Source organism: Plectropomus leopardus, chromosome 15 (genome assembly GCF_008729295.1).
Source record: "Plectropomus leopardus isolate mb chromosome 15, YSFRI_Pleo_2.0, whole genome shotgun sequence".
In the NCBI taxonomy this organism is placed as follows: domain Eukaryota; kingdom Metazoa; phylum Chordata; class Actinopteri; order Perciformes; family Serranidae; genus Plectropomus; species Plectropomus leopardus.
The window spans coordinates 19,194,872-19,212,757 of NC_056477.1; the positions used below are offsets into that span (position 1 = coordinate 19,194,872).

General features: G+C 41.2%; 1 protein-coding gene across 5 annotated transcripts in view; it reads left to right on the top strand.

Annotated features, from left to right (window-relative positions):
* Window positions 1-17,886, top strand: part of LOC121954421 (neurexin-1a) — a 283,197-nt gene that overhangs the window by 257,241 nt on the left and 8,070 nt on the right. For 4 of the 5 annotated variants that reach the window (XM_042501908.1, XM_042501911.1, XM_042501912.1 and 1 more), the window contains one exon: window positions 8,138-8,225. In XM_042501908.1, coding sequence (XP_042357842.1) covers window positions 8,138-8,225 — 88 coding nt within the window. The remainder of the gene's footprint in view (window positions 1-8,137; window positions 8,226-17,886) is intronic. The other variant, XM_042501913.1, reaches the window with a different exon arrangement.

The following is a 17,886-nucleotide window of genomic DNA, read 5'->3' on the forward strand; positions in this document are numbered from 1 at the left end:
AGCCCGACAACTTTTCCTGGTTACCCTGGTGTCTGAGCCATATCACAAACCGTGCTAAAGTGGTGAAATTTGCATTAAGGCCACAGGAATGACTGTTCCTGGAAAATAAGTTGAACGGGGTCCTGAGGGGGACTTGAGAAACATCTACAAAGCAGCGCAGCAGTGCCTTGAAGCAGCCACATTAAAAGGAGTCCTCATAAAGCAGTGTTCTCAGGTCCCCGAGAGGGAGTGCGTTTAATGAGGGCACAGGCATGTGTACATTTTGAAGCAGCTCTGTATTTACCTCATATCCATATCTTCTTGTACAGTGTAACTCTACACTCCCACATTAGCCCCGACCTGTGCCTTTGTATCGCTCTTTCAATTGCAGCCTTTCATTTTATGCAGCTGTAGCTTTTCTGGGACCAAACTAGCAATTGACCTGTCACTGCTCACTCATTCCCAAGCTGTATTGTTTTTTTTTTTTTTCTCTTCATGTTAGGAACAAAGTCTGCTGGTTTTACTGTATTCTGTTTTACTTTCACAATAAGAAATCCATCAACACACTGTTATATTACCAACCTTTGCACACCTCAGTAATAATGGAACCCAATGCTCTTTTGCAAACATGCACGTTAACAAAGCGCAGATTGAATCCACCAGACTGTTGAACAACAAAAATTAAATGTCATTACCAGTCAGCTTGGCCATGTGTGTGTTTCCTTTGTGAAAAGATGTCTCCACACTGTGCACTGTGGGTGTACCAGGTGTGTAACGCTGCCTCCCAGCACCTTGTTAGACTGTCTGGTGTGCGGTGACTTAACCCTCCAGGAAGATGTATAGCAAGACAGGAACATGTGGGTACCAGGGGACGCGATGGAGAGCCTCCGACCATTCTTTTTTTAATGACACACTGATACTCTGCCTGAGGTCCAGTTGCAGCAACAGCTGCTTCGTTTTAAATAAAGCAAAGCCTTTCTCCCAAAAGGGATGGTGTCTCATAACTTAGCAAGTGAAAACAGCTGTCCACCAAGGCCAGTTTTACATTATGGCATATACACAAGCAGCCTAAACAGAAAGAAGAAGAAGAGTTAATTGCCTTTGAGAAATGCCAGCATCTTTTTTAGCATGAGTTCTCAGGTGCTGTGAGAAATCACACTGCCTACTGATTGCACTCAGTGGCCTGCTCATATGCGTCAGGCAATTACTGACAGCTTTGAACAATAAAGATATTTTTGTGACCCCTTTTTTTTTTCATTTTACTTAGATTGAAGCTGCTAAAGCCATAAAAGTCAAGGTTGTTTTTGAGAGATTGGTTTTGTTTATCATAAAAATATGACGACGGCATGTAGTTTCAGTGCTTTGAAACAGACTTTACAATAACAAGCAATTTCTAGATGACTTTTAAACCTGTTTATCTTAACCATGCTTGTTATTTTCACAAATTTTATCTTTTCAGTTATATTTTTTTGCATTTTTCTTCTCTATTTGCGATAAAGGCACAGCATATTAACTTTCAGTCAAAGTGTGTGAGTCCAGATGACTCATGTTTTTAATATAGAACTAGGGTAAGGAATTAGGGTAAGGAAGTCCACACATATATGGTGCCTTCATGGATGTATATGGTTGCCATGCAAACATAGCCTTGTGGTTTTGCCGGAAAGTGGAGCAAAGTACACACCTTGACAATGTCATAAGTGCCCTCTGTGTGTCGTTGTTAGTCCCCCTGTGGCGCTCATTGGTCGCTGACATCGTTGACAAATCAGTCAACTTGATCTCTTCAGAGTGGGCGGATTCCAAGGTCTGGAGTCTGGATCCAGGCAATTATTGTGACAGAACTATGTTTTTTTAAAAGAGCACATAGTGCAGCTAGTCAGATTGTAGTAACATGCCTTGGTTAGTGAAACAGTCATTTTACAGTTGACAATATTTCAGACTCCTCATCTCCTGCGAAAAATAATGAAGCACCTGGTGTTGTTTGTTGCTCTTTTGCGTATATTTTTAGTTTGTTTATTGACTGATGTTTTTTGGCAGTGCCTGTTCTGAAGCTTTGTTGATCCATTTGCTGAGAATTGCAGAATCTGATGTAAATCCTCTTCAGCGAGGACACAGCAGAGAAAATATCTCCATTTTTTACCCAGCTGGTTGTTTCCTATTGTTCAGCACTCACTCTGCTGAGCCGCAGTGGCAATCTGTCGTGCCACCATGAAGCCTCACATCAGAGCGTTTCTTTAATTGTTGAAAAGCCCCAAGAATCAAGATGCCTTAAATATTTTGAGGTTTGAACACGTTAAGCACGTTAGATATAGAAATCCATCACTGTATGTTACACTGTATGTGTGCGGTTGAGCTGTGATGGCGATAATGTCATTCCTTTGTCTTTCAGCCTTGCTGAAGTCTGTGTCTGTGTGAGTCCATGATGTTGACAGCTTGGCAGACCAGCAGTAGGAAGAGTGTGGGCGAAGGCCAGGCAATACACTGAGCTGAACTCACAGTCTTAGAGGCCCACACGCCTTCATTATTCAGTTGGAATCTATTGAGCATCTGGGACTAAATTATTCATCAACATCGACCTAGTTCCAGGGTGCTAAGTTAGATACTTGGATGTCATCAGGCGTTCTGATAAGAGCTCCTGCTGCAGTGTTAGTGATAGCTGCCATGGGTAAATTCATCCCGTGTCTAACCATGAGCCGTTTCTATCTGCCGACCCATCGCCTCTCTCTCTGTCTCTGTCTCCCCCCCCCTCTGTCTCTCTCCCTCTCCCTCTCCCCTTCCTTCCTTATTCTCTTTCCCTCTCTCTCTCTCTCTCTCTCTCTCTCTCTCTCTCTCTCTCTCTCTCTCTCTCTCCTCTCTGGCACACTAATGATGTGTTGCTGCAAAAGTGAAGCTTAGGACAACAAACTCCTCCCAATTAGTCTGTGCAGACTACAACTCTGGTCAGATCTGGACACTAGCAGGCCACTATCGTTGTAAATCAGTGCCAGCATGAGAAATAATGGCACACGGTTCAAGCAGGAACATGGAAAGAATACTGATTCCTCTGCCTTTAGGGGCATTTGGAGCTTTGGCTTCAAGGGCTGCTGCCAATTACAGACAAGATATAAATAACACTTTTAGCTATAGCATTGGCTCAAAATGGAGTGCTGAGTGTAGCCTTGGTATGATGTATGTGGGATTGCCAAAAGAGAATGGATATGAACACGAGGACAGTACCATGAACAGTATAAAAAAACATTGCAGCAGTTAGTGATTTTTTTGCTTGTCCTGGTTACATTTTGGAAGAAAAAAGTTAAAGATGCAATATTGTATTTCTTTTAGAAAAATACAAAATGCTTCCAACAGATTGTAATTAGTGGAGCAATACCCTTGGTACTATCAAATATAGTAATAATTAGTGGCTAATTATCTTCCTTGATATCTCAGCTACACAAGAACAGTTCGTAAGGTGAAATGCAGATTCCACATTATGCTCGTGTCTCCTTCACATCCTAGAATCCCATTTTCATACAGTGATTAAGACACTAAAAGCTGCCCCGTTTGTTCAAAGGGCTGTGGCTCAGGAAGTACAGGGTGTCGTCCACTATTTGGAAGATCACCAGTTTGATCCCTATCTATTGAACTGCGTGTGAATGTTTTACTGAGTAGTAAGTGGCACCTTATATGGTAGACCTGACCACCAGTATATCTTATGTGTGTGTGAATAAGTGAATGTGACTAATAGTGGTAAAGCGCTTTGAGTGGTCCAAAGACAAGACAGACACTGTACAAGTGCAAGTCTATTCACCAAAAGGTTTCATTAGCAAAAAAATATAGTTATTATAGACAATATAATAACACTCCACATGAATAAAACTGTGTTTATTGAAGTGAGCTTTTGTCCTTCTTTGAATTTTATAACATCACCATGTAGAGAGTTTGTAAGTAAGTTTTGGGGCAAAGTTTAGAAGTTACAAGGCAAAAGCTGCAGGTCTGTGTGCAGTAGCCGACAGGAATGCTTTTTGTGTGTAGCTAAGCCATTTTCTCTTTTGATTTTTCAGTCAACCCAGAATTTACTGGCTGATAATAACACAGCATTGTTGGCAGTCTGAGAAAGTATCGGGATTTACACCAGGTCTTAATGAGCAACAGATTACGGACATCGAGTAAAAAAAATATCAATTTTATTATTGTCACAGATGAGCAATATAACAAGAGAAAGAGCTTTGCAAAGCAAGAGCTTATATTGGACAAAAACAGGGCTTACTAGGGAGAAAAAAAAGCAACAACAAAAAAGCAGGAAGGCAAAAGAAAACAGCGAGCATCCTCAGTGGAATACATTAACGGGACAGCAGAGGCATGCTTCGGATAAACCCTTCAGATGCCTTCAGTGTCCTCCTGACTTTCAGCTCGTCTCCAAAGAGACATGTTGTGTGCCAGAGAGCATTCATCAAATTAGACCAGAGAGAAAACAACGTGAAAACCCACGGCTCTCCATAGAGACATGCCGACAGGTTATCACAGAGAAGGTGTCTCTTGCTCTGGAGCACCAGGTTAGCAGCACACAGCATCCTCTCTGAAGAGCAGCCCTCCCCTCGTCTCCCCGCCAGGATTAAGAGGGGAAAACATGCTTCCAGGGGAGAAGTGTACAAATGTAGTGCATTATAGTAAAGCCTCCCACTCCTTACAGTAGTTATTAGCGAGTGGTATTGGACACTGTGCAGTTGAGCATTAGCAGGGGACAGATAAGTGTTTGTGGGGTTGTAGATAACCTGGTGTCCAGCAGAATGACACTGCTGACTAAGCTTTAGCGAGCACGCATGCAGACCTGGACACCTCATTAAGGAGGACCATTATCAATCGTCCGCAATCGAAAGCCAGCATGACAGTGCTAAAGAAAGCACCAGGGCGCCTTCGGCTGAGTCAGGTTGGAATTTCCTGGTCCACATCCCCTTTGATGGTTCAATCAGTGCACGAGCCAAGGTCAGTCGATAGCTTTACTTCGCTATAAGGTCCACGAGGATTTATTTTTCTGTTCCCAGCTCTGTACATAAAACTCCCCTGACACCAAAAGTATTTGAAATGACACTGTACTTGGAAACCATGAACATTTTCATACATTTTGTATGAACTCTAAAAGCTGGTTTCTCTCCACAGTATCTCTTTTTCTGCTATTGTGTGTTTCATACTCCCAACTGTCTCCCCAGGTTTTCTCTGTACATCTCATAGGAGTGGGCTCTTCGCCGCTCTGAGCAGAGGCAGATAAATGAGCTGTGCTTTAGGTTCACCATGGCTTCAGCACTTTACCGCTAGATTAATGATGCTTTGCAAGCCCAGAGCCCTTGCTTTTAGCATTTTAGAAGTACCTTCATAAAATGAACTACAGGTACATCTTGTTTATACGCTTATCTATTGGAGCATCTTTCCTGTAGGCATGATGCTCTTCGCATCAGTAAATCTGACTCTGCTGAGCTAATGAACCCTCCCAAAAACATACAGTATTTCAGGAAAACTTCATAAAAAGATGCCATTAAAACCAGGATTTTTTTTATTTTTAACTCTAAATCACACAAATGTAAAAACCATCACATGCACATCCCACACTTTTTTTCTCCTATATGGAAAAAAAAATACAATTTCAGTGTCCTTTTCAGACATCGCAGCCAAGCTACCTGTCAGTTTTCATCACGGTGGCTAAATTGCATGGTAAGCCCGGCACATAGCCCACATTGAATTGTCACGGGTGAGAAAGAAGCCAAGCGTTGGAGGAGGACACCATGAATTGGTAATGTTATTGGATTTCAACCAGGTCATGACCACATCAAAATGTTGACCTACACGCTAATCCTGGCTGGCACACGGACGCCCAGTAACACGTGAATTCATTTTAGCGTTGATTCAGAGGCTTACTCCCCACTACACACACGATTCATTTAAAAGTGTAGCATAGAGGGTTGATATTTTGATAAGATCACAGAAGGATTGGACTTTGAGGTGGCTCGCAGGCACAGTTGAGCTCCAGTTACACACAGCCTTTGTCCTTGGAGGGTGAAATGACATTATTTTATGGCATTGTTATTAAAGTATAAATCATGGTTCCCTGTCACTTATATGAAAATCCCAATCAAGCTGCTATGACACATTTATTCAGCTCCTTACAGTTATTACAGTGTGTCAGATTTTTAAAGGTCAGACCTTTCATAATTAATTTTCTCTAGTTTTTGCAAGCAAAAGAGACATAGATGAATCAAAGCTTTAATTTGTGCATCTGTTTCAAAAAGGTCTGAAATTTGATATCTGCACCATCCATTATAAATTAGTTTAAATAGATAAACAAATATCCATATTCATAATTGTATTTCACAGTGGAGACGGAGTCGAAGGCCTCCTGCTGTAGCTTTCTGACCTGAATGAGGAGACGGAAACATATAAATATGAACGGGCATACACCTCCACTCAGGTTATTCTATAGGGAGTTAACCTACATCTACTACACCCACATCACATTGCTTCCTCTCTGCGCTTGCAAATAAATCTGAAGGACAGAGTTGAAAGGAGAGAGAGAGAGAGAGAGAGAGAGAGAGGATGTGCGAGGTAGGGAGAGAGGGAGAGAATGAGAGTGGTAAGGTGGGAAGAAGAGTGAGGGAGTATTGATTCCTTGATTCCCGTACCTCTGCCAGTGAGTGCAGAGTGTCAAGATCTCCCGCCAGGAAAAACAAATCACAAGGCTGAAGTGATGGATGTGGCACTCCAGGATCCGGCGGTTTTGCCATCTGGATGGCCGACGCTGTATATCAGCCTCATGCACAGCAAATTAAATATACATTTGGATGGCTTCCCCGGGCCTCACCCGGCACAGATGCACCAAAAACAGCCCTCCGCCACAACTCCCTTAATGGGTTTGATCTATCATTTCCAGGTCTATTATGTAAAGATGATGTTGGTCCGTGTTCAGAATGTCGAAATGATGTTACAGTCACAATAAAATCGCATTATATGCAGCCAAATGGATGTTAAGCAAAATGACATCACCTTTAATTTCCTTAAGATGAGTCAATACTAATTCAACTTGGAGATATATTTTGATGCACAGTCAAACATCAGTGAAATAATAGCACAAATTGAATAAAACCCCAAGTCCATCTTCATTTTTGGGGCCTAATGCATTTCTCATCCCCTTTTTCCTTTTTTTATTTTTAAAAATTTCATAGCTGTAGAAAAAATGCCAGTGCAGTAAATATTGTCAAGCATGCATTTGAGGATTTAAAAATATTAGCACAAAGAGGATAAGTAAGGGTACAAGGCTAAATATATAGCAGCAGGTTATTCTGCTTAGCAAAGCTCCATAACCGAAAATCTAACCCGGCCCTGAAGAGGCTGCCATGCTTAAATGAAATGACCTTTAACGCAGAGCTGATCAAATGGCCTGGAGCAAGACTATAAAGGAACATTGCAGTATGATGTTTTACAGTGTACTTTTTTCTGGTCTTTTTGTTTGCCCTTTCCCATTTTCTGTGAGGGTAAAATGTATCGTGTCTGGCGGGTGAAGAAGTGCATTGAAAACAGTCTGAAATGGATTTGCTGTTGGAGTAGATGTGGCAGCAGAATAATGAAGCATCTCTGTATATGCCATGATTTTGGTTTATTTTGGATGCTTATTTTGTAAAAGAGATACTTTGGGGGGAAAAAAATGAGAAAAAAAAATATTGATTTAAACCTCGGCTGCTGTGCCCTTTGTTTTCCAATCTTTTTTAAACTTTTATGGCTGGTTGTCCTCTAAATGTCAGAGGTGTTTTGTGATGGCTCTTAACAATCCCTTGAAGGGCTATGCAAAGCCACTCACTGCAGCACAAATTGAGCACGCGAGTTGACAATTGTGCTGTGAACTTTAGCCTCCGCTGTTCCTCAATAATCAGATCTCATTTCTGTAAGGAAAGTGTTGCCTGGAAAGCAGTGCAGCAGCTGCTACAGCGCCAGGCAGCGTGTGACCGTGTTGACAGATAAATCCAGCAGCCAAACAGTGTAGCTGTCTGGATTCACATCTCATCTGCCCCGCTCTCCTTAACCTAACCCTCTGGAAACTCCACTACTGGTCGCTCTGAGTGGGAGCCATCTTACCCCATTGATGCAGCTGAGTATTTCATGCCCTCACCACTCCACTGTGTGCCTCTCTCTTTTTCAGACCACCGACGACTTGCTGGTGGCATCAGCAGAGTGTCCGAGCGATGATGAGGACATTGATCCCTGTGAGCCGAGCTCAGGTGGGTTAGGTTAGTCATCTCTTTTTATTCTACTTCTCTCTGGGTGTGTCAGTGTGTCTTTGTGTGTCATAGTCCACCCCCACCAAGACACTCTAGGCTAACTCACAGTGTTTAAAAGAGCAGATTGGAGTTTTAGTTAGAGCTTGGAAACTTCTCAGACGCAGAGTTCCTCTTTTTCTGGCAACCACCGGCTGCATGATACAGCAAGCCGGAGGCTATCTATTAGGTCTGTCTGGGAAGCTTCCATCCTGCCGCAGATGATGGTTTTACTGGTTATAATATTTCAGTGTACAGGAACGGAAAATGTAAATGTAGTGAAACTTATAAAAGGCAATGTTTTTTTCAAAATGTATTTATGTGGATAGCCTCGGGCTGCAGTGGACAATCTGGACTTGGCAGGTCTAGACTAACCTTTTAACTACAATTGCTTAACCCTTTGAAACCTGGATCGAACTTCAGTTTTCTTATGCTGCATTTGTACGCCTTTCACGAGCAGGGCGAAACCTGAGCAAACTGGTTTGATTTCTTTTCAAAACATTGGGGAAAAAGGCACTGACCAACTCTGCAAAAGTTATGCACAAATTGTGAGAAAATAGTAAAATGTGACAAAAAAATGACTTGAAAGTTGTGTTGAAAGTGTTATAAAAAAAAGGGGGAAGGGTATCTAGAAACTGTCCAGAAAACTGTATTTATCACTATTATAGTTTTATTTAAAAAAAAAAAAAAAATATTAACATTATGTCACAGAAAGAAATTTTTACATAGATGATTTTATAATTAATTAATTCATTCATTGTCCGTGACCACTTGTCCTCGCAAGGGTCGCGAGGGTGCTGAAGCCTATCCCAGCTGTCAATTTTCAGCCCTTTTTTCAGGTAATTTTATTGATTATTATTGCTTTGATTTTTTTTGCTAATTTCCAGGTAATTGTTTTATGCATATTTTTGGGCCATTTCTTGTTAAGTTGTTCATTGCCTTCTCCTGTTTAAGAAAATAATCTTGCCGGTTTTCTGAGGTTTCAAAGGATTAAAGCATTAGCTCAACATTTTGGGAAATGCACTTTTTTTAAACTGAAATAAGCAAAAACAAATCATGTTACCATTACCTCACTAGCTCACTAATTTAAATATTGTTTATTTTGTGGCAATTAACATTATATAAAATGTGTGAACTTCTTAACACCCCCCAGGCTAGCTGTTTCCCCCCTTTTTTTCCCCTTGTTTCTGATTCTACAATTATATGCAGCATCCAAAATAACACACTATGCATGCCATCCCCAATATGTGTACATACTTTTTGTTTAAATAAATAGTAGTGTATATCTTTTCAAATGCACACAACTTTAAAACAATGTCAATTCCTGAGAGCCTCCGTGCCGATTGCAGACGCGATACCATGGTAAACTAAAAAACCTCATATATTGTTTTATCCAAGTAAGTAACATGTTTGTATGGAATTTCATACGTAACTTGCAGAAAAAAAATAAACAGAAAAAGCTGAATTTCCCAAAATGTGAGAACTATTTTAGTATTGTGATTAATTGGTGGGCTTCATGATGTTAACTTCCTCTCCTGGTTTTTACTGGATTATTTTTGCCTCCACCCACTGAGATTTAACTCACCCAACACAGGTGCTTCTTTTACAACAGCTCTGTCTCTGAGAATTGCATGCATAACTAAAATTCCACACTGCTTAAGGTGTTTTGCATGTGTCAAAGCAGCTGTTATTATCGTGTTTTAGTTGTGCACCTTTTATGTCTCCATAAGCTTATGGCATTTGCTAATGCGCAAACAGAGGAGTTTTCAGAAAATGAGAACAACGCACAGTTGTAATTATCAGACCCACATGACTCCAAAGCACGATATCAAGGAGGGTAAAACCCAGAGAGGAGTGTGTGAAGACTGATTTTTACACAAGTGTAGAGGGTTCCAGCTGTTGTTTATTACGTTTTACAGCGAGCAGCAGGAGTTCACCCTGTTGTTGCTCATGCACTATTGTTCATGTAAGCTGCATGTGACATTTTCTGGCATTTATGATTGCGGCACATTATCAGGTGTTTCTCTTCATAAAAAACAGAAATATTTGGTTTATTGTTGTAACTCTATGTTTAAGAGCCCTGATATGCATTAACAAAAAAAGACACTTTGTCTTGAAAAGCTTTACTCTGACAAATAGGGATTGTAAATCTGTTTGTTCCCTGCAATGCCGCCAAACTTTTTATCTCTTACCTCGCCACACACGGAATGCAATTAAGTCCAATCCTTGCTCCTACCTATGAATAGACGGATTTTCAAATGCATTGCGAAGTGATGAGACGCACAGAGAACAATTAAGTCCAGACCCAAGGCCCCCCACTCCATCTAGATGTGCTATCGATCAGTATGTGGTCATAAAACCTCCACTAAATTAATGTCTGCCCCACAGCAAAGACTATCAACTTTCTAGTCTGTCTCTCTTCCTGTTCCTCTTGCCTTCCACTTGCAAGATTTGCTTTTGCCACAGTTACTCTATTCCTATGCTTCTCGTACTGCACGTTAGAGTGATATTCCCACTGGGCAGCATCACAATAGGTACCTCCAATATACATCTGCTACCTCTGTCACATAGCATACACAGGAGATTGGTCTGTGCACTGATTCACACTAGCAGCTTGCATTATGATATTTTTTGACAAGGGCATCTGCCAAAACATCAGTCGCGAACTGTGTGATGCTCAGGGACGCACACTCCCAGAGCAAAGTATCCCTCTCCTTCTGTGATCACTGAAGGGGATTTGACACCAGAGCTGCGGGCTCCCAGGGTGGCAGCTGTCTAACACCGCATCCTGATTAATATCTACATTCAGAACGATTCACACGCTCTGCCAAGCACTCACCACATCTCCGACACAGAGGGTTGCTCTGCATAAAGAACTGGATCCACTGTCTGCTGATAAAGGACCACTTTCTCATATTACTGTTCAACCAACTCCTTTTAATGACACCAGTAATATATATCATTTTTCAAGCAACACCTTGACAGTCTGCTTCTGTCTGGCAACTCTAAAGCAGAGGCCGGATACGCACATTCGTGGTTCGTCTGTTTGTTTCAACCTCACAGTCATGTATGGAGTAGCATAATGCTGGTGCATAAGTGATCCCAAGAGGTGAGCTTTGAAGCAGACTATTATGTGAGCTATCTGTAGCCCCAAGGTCAGCTCTAGATCGTCCTGTATATCATCTGGAGTCCCACAGCAGTCCCTATCTGCCGTTGAGTGACATCAATCGGGTAAACTTACTTATTGCCATGCTTTATTTCTCTTACCTCCGGAAACCATGGCAAGCCGGTGGTACCAGCAGAGCTTATCACCCGGCAGGACTCAGATTAGATCATACTGCAGCAAATTGAATCCTCCCCTCCTGGTTCAGGAAACCACTGAGGAATACATAGACCCATGATGCTGCAACACATCTGATCTGTAATAGGAGGCTGGTTCGGGGGGCGCGCGTATACTAAGCAGCAAGGCTGTGACAGCTGAATATCACTGTGACTACGATTACAGGCACATATTAAGGCATCTATCTCTGTAATGCCTATTGTGAAAATTGTTGGGCAGGATAAAATGTGCCAAGTGCTTTTGCTTCCATTCAATGTCAGAATAGTAACAAGATATATGCAAATATTTTGCACAATGACCCAGAGTTTCTTTAAGGGCAAGTCTGATGTCATAGAAATCCTGACATTTAACTTAAAGGAGTCCTACATTTTCCACTCAAGAGAAAAGAAAAAGAAGTGTTCATTTGAAGGCCAGGATGAAGTGGCAGATCATCTGGAGAGAATCGCTCGCTTGTGTGAAAATAGCCTGATGAACAGCCTGTTGAGATGGCGGCTGGGGCTGATTTTCGAGTACCAGCCCCGGTTTTCATGGTGAAAGTTAATGGAACAGGTTGTTGCCGAGCAGCATGGGGTCAGATGGAACGGATGTCTCTTACCTGCCTGCTTCATTTCATTGGCGTCATGCAGGCCGTTGATGGAGGGCAGCTGCTGCACGGTGACCCATATCCAAGGTTACACCCCGCAACTGCCTTTGTTCCTCATCATTCGGTGTTTCTCCTCTGAGTGTTCTCGCTGCTTGTCTTCCATGTTCAGATTTGTCAGATGCTAGTAACCAAAGCTTTTAAAAAACATATACATATTCTGCTAATTTAAATATGTTTTTTATTTATTCATCATGTCATTTGACATGTGATCTTTTCTGTTCACAGTTTTTATTGTCAGAGCACTGTGCCCTGGGTTCAGTGTATTACTTACTCGGTATATAGTTTCGCTTATCTAAAATTTCACATGAATATTAAGCATATCAGTTTTGTTGTATTCTGTTAAAGGACTGGTCCCGCTTTTTTGGAAGATGATCATATGCTTTTTGGCAGTTAGCTTGACGGTGAGACTTTGATGAAAAGATTAATTAATTTCTCAGGTATGTATAGCAAATATGTAGCCAACACCAGCAGCCAGTTAGCTTAGTTAAATGTAAATACTGGAAATAGGGAAACACATAGTCTGGCGTAGTTACAAAATCCACCTATCAGTACCTCTGAAGCTCACTAATTAATAGATTATATCACTGTTGTTTTATCTGTACAAAAACAGCATTCTTAAAACACTGTTTTGCTCTGTTTCCTAGGGACCTTCCATCACGTTTTTTTGCTCCCAATCCTGATAAAGGTCATTTAGTATTGCGTATTTGCTGATACCGAGTCCTAGTCCAATACCTCTATCTAGACAATACAGCTGCACAATGCACAAAAATGCCTGCATCCAGGCTGTTCCTAAATGTTGTTTTTTGTTGGACTTTTTACAATATAACAAATATAAAAGAAACGTCTCTATCCCTACTTTGTCCCTTTAAAGAGTATTCTCCAGTATTTGTTGCTTTGATGCAGCCTTCGCCTGAGTTACCTAAATGACCTGTATTCTGTTGAGCAGTACTGTCCTTCTTTGGCATATATTACACTGATATTCTTATTGGCCTTTTGCTCGCAGGCCTTTTGTTGCACTTGCATTGGCGTTGTGAGTGTCTGTGATGAAACAGCATGTACCATACTGTAGGTGACAGCAAAACACAAGATACTTTTTCACACTGAGTTGAAAATAAATGACTGCACATAACTTAGGTAAATAGTATAAATAAACAGTCTCATACTGAGTTTTGCAGTTGTTAATGGCGTGAGGTGTTTCTCGGTGGGCAGGGCTAAGCACCTGCTCTTACATGCGCACAGAGTGGAGAGACAGACAATTGAAAGTTGTTGATGGCTGCACTCTGCGATGTGCCGCATGACAGCTTTGCGAGTAAAAACACTTGTGTGGTAGCTGACATAAAACAAAAGATCAGATCAGGCTATGTATAGCTTAGAGCTTAGTAATAGCTGATCCTGATTGGATAAAAAAAGGCCTTGATCAGCCCGAGTACTGATCTTTGAGATCAGATCTAAAGTTTTGATTTTTACACTTAAATAAGCAGTTGTAGCTTTGTTTGTTTTATACAAAAGTGGTATTAATTCTGTAATCTAACCCTCTGCCAGCATATTTCCCAAAATATTAAACTATATCATTTAGTATGTTGAGTAAAAACATGAAATCGGATAATGATGCTGTAATATTTTTAAATGTCCATATACTGTAGAGCAGTGTAGAGACCAGGATATGATAGTAGAGTAGTTTATTCTAACTGATGTAAGTACATAGTCGATCACAGTGATACATTTTGCAGTCTTTAAAAGCAGCACTCATTGTACCATGCCAAAATAAGCTCTCTTAATTGTCACTGGAGCACAAACCCCAGCATGCATCGTGCAGAAAAAAAATGAGGAAAACATAAGAAAGTTTCTTCTGCTCTTGATTTCAGAATAGACAATGTTTCTCCTCTGAACTTCGAATCCTCTGATCCCAGTCTCTTCATCTTTTTTTTTTCTTAGCGCAGAGTGCACACAAGGAGAGTGATATATCCTAACATAACGCTGGATCCGTATGCCGGATGTTTATCTTTAATATGTTTACACCTTTTCCTTTTCCACCATTCCACCATCATTAATTATGTAACATGAAATCGTGTGAAATGTGATTTGTATGAAAGAAATGGGCTCCTTGTCAAGTGCAAGTACACACCAGCAGCCTCAGTGAGAGTTTTGGTATTACGCACCCTTCTACATTTCACAAATAATCTCTCGGCGCTTTTATTCTCAGCTCCAGTAGCCCTTCACTGTAGATTGCCCATAGGCAGGTTAAGGTTAATCATCCTCTTTCCTCTTCTTTCCACGCTCTCTCATCTTTTTCTATCCTCAAGCATTCTGCAGTGACATAACTGTAGCAGCTACTAATGTGTTTGACATTTGTTTTAATAGATTTAATTTATGGGTGGAGAAACAATACATAGAGTAAACTAATAAATCAAACTGCAAATGAATACTCTCTTTAACCCGATGGCAGCGACTTGAATGCACCCAGCCAGGAGGGAAAAAATTAGAGTAAATTATTGTTTTAAAAGTAGCTGTGAGATTAATGAAACATTAAGAGCACTGCGCTGGCTTAAGAGGTCACTGCCCACATTTAATAGGTTATTCAATCATACCCAGCTGGAGCCCTGTGTGTGTTCATTCCTTCCTTTGCTGAACACAGTGGCATGCATCTTGCATGCCAACAGATTGCCGCTAGCAGAGGTGGTTTAACAACAGAAAAGCCCTTCTGAAGACCGGATGCCTATTGAATGTGATCAGAGCTCGTGCCCATCAAACAACAGTGATGACCTTCAAGCATCACGCATGCTCTTTTTGCAGGAACACATGGCTGTTATTATTGCATACTATTATTGCCAGTGTATGCAGACAATCTTATGGAATTCTGCCATTTTTGTTGTTTTTTTCCTGCGCTTTTTCAGCGAGGATTATGCCATCCAAGTCTTCTTTCTACATTCTATTTTAAATGAAGTGTGTTCTGAGAGAAAACAGGATTTCACACTCACTGTCAGTCTTTCTCTTTACTGATCCCACCATATTTATATTTTCAATTATTTTTTATTTTTCCACCACACATCTTTTGGGTGTGCTGACATTGATGCTAACACAATGTGTCTGTTTATAAGTCTAAGTAGGGCATGAAAGACTTTGCTTTCCCAGGAAAAGAAAAGACGCCCAGCCAAAGGTCAGCTATGTTAATGGTATAAGTAAGCTGGGGCCTGGAAATATTACCCCATAATTCACAGTTGATCATCAGTAAAATGCTCTTTAAAGATGCACTTTAATGCTGCATTTTTCTTTATTGACTTCTTTATCAGGAACAGTGTGAAAGCCCTCTGATCTGTGCACTTACTGTTTAAGAGCCAGAAAAATAACATGTTTACCATAAAATGTTAGTCATTATGATGCTTTGAAGATTTGAAATGGTCTCTGGTAAAAGAAAAACTGTAGCTTTCTCAGAACAAAATGCATCTGTGCAAACTCAATTAAAGGCAAAGTACATGTGCATGAAAAAACATTAATGGTCACTTTTTCTTTAAGCCACTAGCTTGATTTAAAATTTTTGGATTTCATATGCAGTGATATTGGAAAAGCAAACAAAAAGAGTGCTTTCAGACTTCAAGACACAGTTCACAGAACAGTTTGTGTCAAAATGTTTAAATAACACGCAGTATGAGTCTGAATCTTCTGCAGGAGGCTATTCAGCTTGAGTGCACTGGAAAGCTGCTGTGTAGCTATAGACCCACTGAATATATCACACATGTAGACCATAAGAACATGTAATGCCACTGCAGAAATCTAATCAAGAGACGACCTCCAGACTTGTGACGTTCAAGCCGTGTAAGCTTCGCCGCCTCTTTTCATCTCGCCTCTTATAGTGGAGCCCCTCTGGGCAAAGGCTTAAACTGTACTATACCTTTTACTGGGCTAATTCAAACACCTTTAAATGATTCTCACTTGGACCTCACTTCATGCTCGCTCAGCTCTCTGTTCATCATCCACCATCAGCATGAGCAGAGCCACTTCAGGCTCACACATGCATGCTGTCACCATCAGGCATGCTGCCAGCATGTCACAAGTACAGAATGGTTCGCATCACTTCTCGAGGACACTCAGATAATTAAAGAGGGAAGAAGGATTTAATAAGTGTTTTGGCTCTGCTGCAGTTGATACAGTGACCTGTCTGCAGACTGATCCCCAACTATATGACGGCTCTGACAGCTTGTGATTATGGCTGGATATGTGAAGTAAGAAGATGGTATAACAGTAATCTGGCTGAATAACAGCAGCGTGTCACTGAGCATACCAACTAAGCCTGGGATTGCTCTCAAGGCATCCCATAACCACACCTTCATAAGCTCTCATAGATGCACGTTGCGCTGCTCATGTTTATCAACTGTGGCGGATAGCCAACAGCCAAGTTTGCAAAAAACACCTTTCATTGCTAAAAATAATATTTCTTTGAATATGTTTGCCTGGTACTAAACTCAGCATCACCATTGTGCATCTATTTTCAATGAAGCATCGTCCAGGTGCACTCAACGCATCCCTTTCGACCCATTACCACCACCAGTTAATGAAAGGTCAAGTCTAGTCTGTCCATTCAATATTCCCTAAGTAGTCCTGGTTGCTCCATTACCTCTCAGCAAGTCTAACACGCACCTGAAGTAACCCTCCCAGCCCCACTCTCTGTGTTTTCCTTCATCCGTGGCCCCCGTCAACCTGCTCACCCTCTTACAAATTACCAAACAAATGAACCTTCTCGCTGGAGACAAATGAGGAAAAATAGTCTTTGAAGAGGACCATTTATTCAAATCCCGCCTGACAGTGTGGAATCTCTGATCCCATTCCTCTCCTTGAAAGCACGTGGCAAAAAGAAGTCAGGCAAAAAGAAGGGGAATCACATGAGGCATTTCACGGGATTTTAAATAACAAGTCCCATTGCGTAGATGCTAATATCTCTGAGTTTCGAGCGAGCTCCTATGTCCATACTGAAGAATCTCGGTTGAATTAAGAGAAAAGATGCTATCAAAGAAACTGCAGTAACCTGAATATTGAATTCAAACCAATCTCAGTGTTCATGTCATTGCACTCTGCAGTGCCTCTCTGTATGGCCAATGTAATTCCTGGAAAGGCTATTTAATTTTCTTCACTAACATTTATGGATCAGGGTCATCCACACTTTTAATTTACGACTTTCTTGGGCGTCTCTTCAAGACGAATCTCAGCAAAGGTCTGGTGAAAGCAAATGATTTGTGACCGAACGACTGAAACATTAACTGTTGTCCTTGTGAATAAAACAGCAAGGACTTTATGATGGTCTGGATGTGATACTGTAATTTGAGTCTCGCTGCGGGATGAGACGCACAGTAGAAAGTTATTCTGGCTGCTTTTTACACAACTGCAATCCCTCAAAAGTTAACCCCCCTGAGCTTACCTCTATCGCTTCACAAGTGCACCCCTGCTATGCTTCCATGAAGCTAGGCGCCACTTTAAGGTCATTTTCCCCATGTCTAATTTTACCCTTGGGTACGCTCGAGTAGAGCGTATAAGAGCAGCCATCATTTTAAACACTTGTTTCAGGCGCTATTTCTTTCTCAGTTTATGTGCCTTCATTCTGAGGTGATGGAGTGCTAATGAACAGACAGGCAGATGCATTTTGACTGAGGTCTTATGAG